Source organism: Papilio polytes, unplaced genomic scaffold (assembly GCF_000836215.1).
Source record: "Papilio polytes unplaced genomic scaffold, Ppol_1.0 DF823731.1, whole genome shotgun sequence".
Classification (NCBI taxonomy): Eukaryota; Metazoa; Arthropoda; class Insecta; order Lepidoptera; family Papilionidae; genus Papilio; species Papilio polytes.
The window spans coordinates 4071244-4078146 of record NW_013525473.1 but is presented as its reverse complement, the minus strand read 5'-3'; the positions used below and the strand labels follow the sequence as shown (position 1 = coordinate 4078146).

Below are 6903 nucleotides of genomic sequence, written 5' to 3'. Positions count from 1 at the left end.
GTAGACCACGTCATCTACTGGAGACCACCACAAGCAAATATTAGTAAGTATTATTCTATATGGGATCTATTGGTCAAAGGCCATTATAAAAGCAAACAAACAGATTATATCCAAGTTTCATTGTATTTATATTTTAAGCATTATTTAGCACATGTAAAAACTGAAGTGTTTGATTAAAGAGATACAAAGAAGTGGTCCTTGAACCTTAAGATGATTGCAGCAAAAGTGATATAATTAATTTAATGGTTAATGCAACAACCGATACCATTTCAGGTCTATCACTGACGGTGATACAATACGCAGACACGGTACGACTAGCTGTGATGACAGACGCACGCTTGTCGCCCTCTCACGCAGTACCCGCGCAGCGCTGGCCCGTCGCTGTTGAACAACTGGTCGCCAAAGTCAACCAAGAAATCGCCAGAATAGCCGCAAAAGCAAACATACCCGAAGAAGAAATAAACACTGGGACATCCGAATCTAAGGACACTACTGTCTTACAAAGTTATTCCTCAGAAACGACTCTTAAACCACCGACCACTGAATCTTTAAGTCCGCCACCAACGCGAAAAATAATATATTAAAAGTAAAAGAGGAAAAGATGGTATACTCAAAAGAATAAGAAAAGGACGTTTCATGAATTGATGATTCGGAATTTATACCTATTTCAGGAGTTTTGGTTGTACGAATAATTTTAATTTAGTGTGAATATTGGAAGCTCCGAAATTAGGTGTTTAAATTTCGATGAAATATTAAATTAGTTGATAAGATAGTCGATAAAACTATACTAGCTAAAATTAGAAACACATGATTTGTTAATTAATAAATTGTTATAATGAAATAGAAAAATAACCCGCCTGTGTACTTACAAGGTGCATTTTGTATCTAAATTAATTTGTAAGTTTTGTATGAATGGAAACAAGACTTCTTAAAGTTGTAAGTTAAATAATGAATTTTTGTTTTAGATCATTTTTTTATTGAATCGCGCCTGTTGAATTTGAATATCACAAAAAACATGTTGTGTTAAATGGAACAAAAGCTATTTATTTTTGTCAGGCTCCCAGACAAATATTATTTAAAAAAATCTTTATTGGTCCATAACAATTTTGTACAGATTTAGTCCCCTAAACTAGTGATTTTTTAACTTTGAATACGATAAAATTATGTAACGTTAAATATAATAAATATACAACATAAGCGACAAAATCAAATTACATATATGAGAACCAATTTCGAAGTAATGAACCAATCAAATTTTACCAACCGATCAATCTAGTCTAGGTCAGTATCACAAACAAAAGCATGTTGTGATCATTTTGTTTACGTTTCATTATAAAAAAGGTAAACATAGAAAAAAACGTTAGCCGCAGCACAGACTATTAATTAGTACAAGCATAGATAACATACTACACTAGTACAACTAAACAAACAGATAAACAACTCTCATTAAACTGAGTTCATGAGACTTGAACCGTGAAATATTTAAAAAATCGTTTTTTTTTTATTTTTCATACAATCTTACTAATATTATAAATGCGAAAGTTTAAATGGATGGATGGATGTTTGTTAGAGTTTGTAGCCTAACCGGCTGAATGGATCTCGATGAAATTTGGCATAGACGTACAGGATAGTCTGGAAGAACACATAGGCTGTTCACTTTTGTTTTTTTTAATTCCACACGGACGGAGTCGCGGGCGAAAGCTAGTATTGAATAATGAACAATTATAGTATACAAATATATTCTAAATACACACCTGTAAGTGGTAGAACCGTAGCTTTTCATAAGTCGTTTTTTTTTCTTTTTTTTATCTCCATTGCCCATGTTACAATTTAGTCAGAGGTTAAGCAAAACATCTTGTAAAATAACACTCCTCACAAGTTATGATAATAAATTACCATGATTACTTTTTTATCAGTTGTTTTGGTAGAATAAAAAAAAGTTAATTTGTAAAATTGCTTAACATAGTGATTTAAATTTTACATACCACAGATAATACAATACAATTTTGATGTCATAAAAAATATAGCCTAGCCTAGCCTAGCCTCGCAGATAAATTACCTTTCTCATGGTGAAAGAATTTATGAAATCGACCCCGTAGTTTTTAAGTGAATTAAATACATACAAAAATGCAAATCTTTCCTCTTCATAATATTATTATAAAAGACATGCCCTTTTACACCGTGCCATTGACATTGACTCCATAGACATTGAAAAAATATTATGCGTAGACTTACCAAATATCTTGACCAATCTATCTATACTATTATGATAAAGCGTAAACACACACTTCTTTGTTGCCTAAGATATCAGCAATTACAGCACATTTTTAAATAATTCTTTTTTTTATAAAAAGCCCTTCACTTACGTCACGCTTTAGGCTATATATTTTCACGCCATTAAATTTAGTTGGTGAATATTTTGGATAAAAACCCTAATGTGGGAAAGACACCATAATTTGCTGCCAACATCAAGGAAGAAAGATTGCTAAGGTTTGTCATGTCATGTCATTTTGACATTTGCTATTGATAATTTGACAAATGTAAACAGGATAATAAAATGTTCATAATTCCATGCGGATGAAGCCGCACGGGAACAGCTAGTCTTACTAATATTATTAATAAGAATGTTTAGATGGACGGATGTTTGTTAGAGTTTACCTCGTAAATAGCTGAACATATGTCTATATGGTATAGATGTAGAGATCAGTCTAGAACACCTGGGCTACTTAATTTTCTTTTTTTGTATTCCATGACAGTTACTAAATAATAAAATGCTTGTAACGAAAGCAGTTTGGTGAAACACATGATTACGTTGATATCCATAATATCAATGAGTTACGATCGAAAAGTTACATAGTTACACCCTATTTAGTTAAACAACATGTGTTTAATTTTATATTTAAGTGCAGACATTGATTTATGACAATCTTGTTAATTCGATTCACTTATGTTTGAAGAGAGGATCGATTCTTCAACTTTATCGATGTTTTTAAGCAGGTCACCTTACTATGATGCTAAAATTAATGGACAACAAATGTGATCTCTTAAAATGGCCCACGTATGTTTTACCTCTTAATAATGTAATGCGATAATTTAAATGGATATTTGTTACTCCTTATCTTCAGAACAGCTCAACAGATCATTGTAGAACATAGTATAGAAGAACACATAGGCAACTGATTAAAGTTTTTATTCCGCTCGGACGGAGTCAGGGGCTACAGATAGTCGTAGATAAAATAACAGTTACTAGGCTATATTTTAACAATGTTATCCATACTAACCTTTGGCTTGATTAGCTTTCTAAAACAACGTCTGAACATTGTGACCTCTTAAAGCAGTTATCTCTCTAGATACCCTTACTCAAGAGGTCACTACTGATCACACGTGATTCGAACTGGTCTATTATAGTTAATTTATAATAGCAACTTAAAAAAAATATCTTTGACACGTGCAAGCATTTATCAATATAAACATTAAAAAAAACTTTTCACCGCAATTATATCCGAAGTATTTGAATTAAAAAATCTGTATCTGTACTATTATAATAAAGCGTAAACACACACTTCTTTGTTGCCTAAGATGTCAGCAATTATAGCATATTTTTAAATAATTCTTTTTTTAATAAAAAGCCCTTCACTTACGTCACGCTTTAGGCTATATATTTTCACGCCATTAAACTTAGGGGGTAAATATTTTGGATAAAAACCCTAACGTGGGAAAGAGACCATAAGTTGCTGCCAACATCAAGGGAGCAATATTGTCAAGGTTCGTCATATCATGTAATTTTGACATTTGCTATTGATAATTTGACAAATGTAAACAATAACATAAAATTTTCATTCTTCATAACTTCATGCGGATGAAGCCGCACGGGAACAGCTAGTAGGTAATTAAGCTTAGTTAAATGCCAGTTTGATCTGTGAATTGATTTACCTAATAATATAAATCATTTCTTTTTTAAGTAACAATTAAATTATTGTTTATTATCTCATTTAGAGCGTGCGCACACCCGAACCTAAAATATCGCACAACTGTTTAGCCTCGCTTTGATACCTATAAGTTTATATGGAGGTTTTCACACTACTTTTTTGAGTTGTGCAACTAAACAGTTGAATTGGCTGCGAAACAACCGACAATGGCACAACTCTTTTAACATACAATTTTTTACAATATTAAGACGACACGTTTTTCTAAAAACAAATGATAATAAATAGTATGGGGATTAACCTATATCTTGTAATAAATCGTTACTTGGATTACGATGTTATTTTTACTGTCAGTGTGCATCGGAATGCTTGATATAGAGATAGCGAATAAATGATATATGGATTTCCTTTCATCATAAGTACCAGAATATTTGCTTTAGTGACGCCTATGTTAATCTATACTATCTTATTTCTTACTTATCATTTAATATTGTGGATGAATGGTTGTTTATTAGAGTTTGTAACTTAAGCTTCTAAACGGATCTAGATGAAATTTAACATAGATGTACAGGACAATTTGGAAGAAGACATAGGCTATTTACTTTTGTTTTTTTATTCCACACCGATGGAGTCGCGGGAAAAGCCAAAAAATGTTATAAACAGGAAAGATATATAATTATTTATTTGCATTGAATAGGAGCCGAAACTAATGAAACGATATCAAAAATTCTTTCACCATTTTTGTAATAAACATTAATAAACAGCGTATTTATGAAGCCCTGTGCTAAAATTTCCTTGGTTTTTACTTTTTTTAATATAAGGTGCCAAACGAGCAAGCACCCACCTGAATTTGCCGAAATGGCGAAGCGACCTCTGCCCATAGACATCCGCAATTGCAGATGCCTACCCTAAATCGACGAAGGAGGAGAAGCACATAAAGAGAATATTTCCCTATCCTTTGCGTCTCCTCTACCATCAAATCCACTTTCGCATCCATTCTTAAAGAAAATGGTGGGACGGGAAAGGTACTAAAATTGGGCCTCAGGCACCACACTCATCAGACGAAACGCGGAATTGCTTTCACTTCACGTCTGTCTTCTGAGTACGACTCATTCGTACGTGTTAAAGCGGGCTATACCCTTTGTGATTTTAAAAGTCAACTTTTTATTGTTACATAAACTAACCTTGCCCATAACTTCATTTGTTATATAAATTAAATTATCTAAGGTCATGGGGCGCGGAGCATGGGTCATGGTGGACATGAGGTTTGCGTTGATTGGCGAATGACAAGATGGTTCTTGACTTTTTAATGTAAATATTTATATGGGCATTTTTATCACGTGTTTGATTACTTTTGTTTTGAAAAAAAAAAGCATTACATTACCTGTTGTTGACCTTACAACAAAATAATTTATTCTGAGCACATTTTATACGAGAGAAAACGGATCAGGACTTTTTTTAGTAAGGAAACTTTGAGATTAAAACAGTTGTTTAGTTACAGTAGTAAGGAGGTTTATATTTAAATTAACGAAATAAACAGTGCAAAAAGTATCAGGTATATCAGGAAGCCATAAAATAAAAAAAATATCAACCATTATAAAATATGGTTGTGAGAGAAATATTCAATCGTACTTCATCTAAACTAATAATATAAAGAGTGGAGACAGAGGGCTTATTTTAAAAATTATCTCACCATTTAAAAGCTACATTATCACGTAGTGAGGCTAAACATGTTTCTATTTTTTAATCTCTTACAGGTGAAGTCGCAAGCAACAGTTAGTTTACATACTCTTAGGAGATCCTAATTTAATTTTTAATGAACAGATGTTCATCTTTAAAGTTTATTTGCCTATGGTTGTTTATTTTAAAATTATAATAATGAAGCGTGTCAATGATAAAGCACGATACACCTTTGTCCTCTTATCTCAAAAATATACGTTGAAAAAGTTGAAAGAAAAACCATTACAATGCAAGTGTAAAGTGATATAATGGGAATGATTTATGGTTTTTTAACTAGCCAGTATTAAATGTTTAGTTTGGGAATTAGATATAAGTGATAATTAGGAATTGAGAAGTTTGAAGGCATCACGGAGGGAGTTACAATACACTAATCTGTATAAAAATGTGTTAAGTGATTTGCTAGTCACCGAACAGTTCGCGGGTCTCCCAGTTTTTATTGAGCTGCTTATACAATTGTTGAGCGGCTCAACGGTTTATGACTATATCAGCTATTTTGAATCAGTACAGAGCTGATTACATGAGTCTAATTTAATTTGACTTCTGCTTACCGCGTCACATAACTATGTCGGTACAGTCAGATATAAAATTAAATTGGGGGATTCACTATTATCATTTAAAATTAGGATTAAGAATCATAAACTAATTTATTATTATCTTGTCTTCGTGTCTATGTAATGCGTCTGTATTAACAACTTATTGATAACTAGCTTTCGCCCGCGACTCCGTTAGCGTGGATAATTCCAAGTTTTTTTTTTAATAAAAAAAACAAAAGTAGGCCAAATTTCACAGAGATCCGTTCAGCAGTTTAGGCTTCAAAGTCAAACATCCATCCATCTAAACTTTCGCATTTATAATGTTAGTAACATTTAAATATATCAACTATAAAAATCTGTATGTCAGAAGTTTACTGTCTTTGCATTTTTCTTTATAAAATTGACAAGCAATTTGAAACAATCCTATTGAGAATCATTGGATTAACTTTAAAACTACGACATTCCGCGTTTCGTCTGATCATTGTGGTGCCGGAGGCCTATTTTGAGTTCCTTTCCCTTTCCACCCTTTTTTTAAGGGGAAAGGATGGGAAGGAAAAATGGATTTGACGGTGGAAGAGACGCATAAGAAGGTAAAATGTCCTCTTTATGTGCGTCTCCTCCGCCGTCGATTAAGGCTAGGCAATCTGCAATTGCGGATGTCTATGGGCAGCGGTCGCTTTCCATTTCGGTGGATTCAGGTGGCC

At 32.8% G+C, this 6903-nt stretch overlaps 1 protein-coding gene across 1 annotated transcript in view; it reads left to right on the top strand.

The window, feature by feature from the left end:
* Positions 1–584, top strand: part of LOC106103490 — a 7737-nt gene extending 7153 nt beyond the window's left edge. The window contains exon 6 of the mRNA XM_013283270.1: positions 274–584. Coding sequence (XP_013138724.1) covers positions 274–584 — 311 coding nt within the window. The remainder of the gene's footprint in view (positions 1–273) is intronic.
* Positions 585–6903: the final 6319 nt, after the last annotated feature.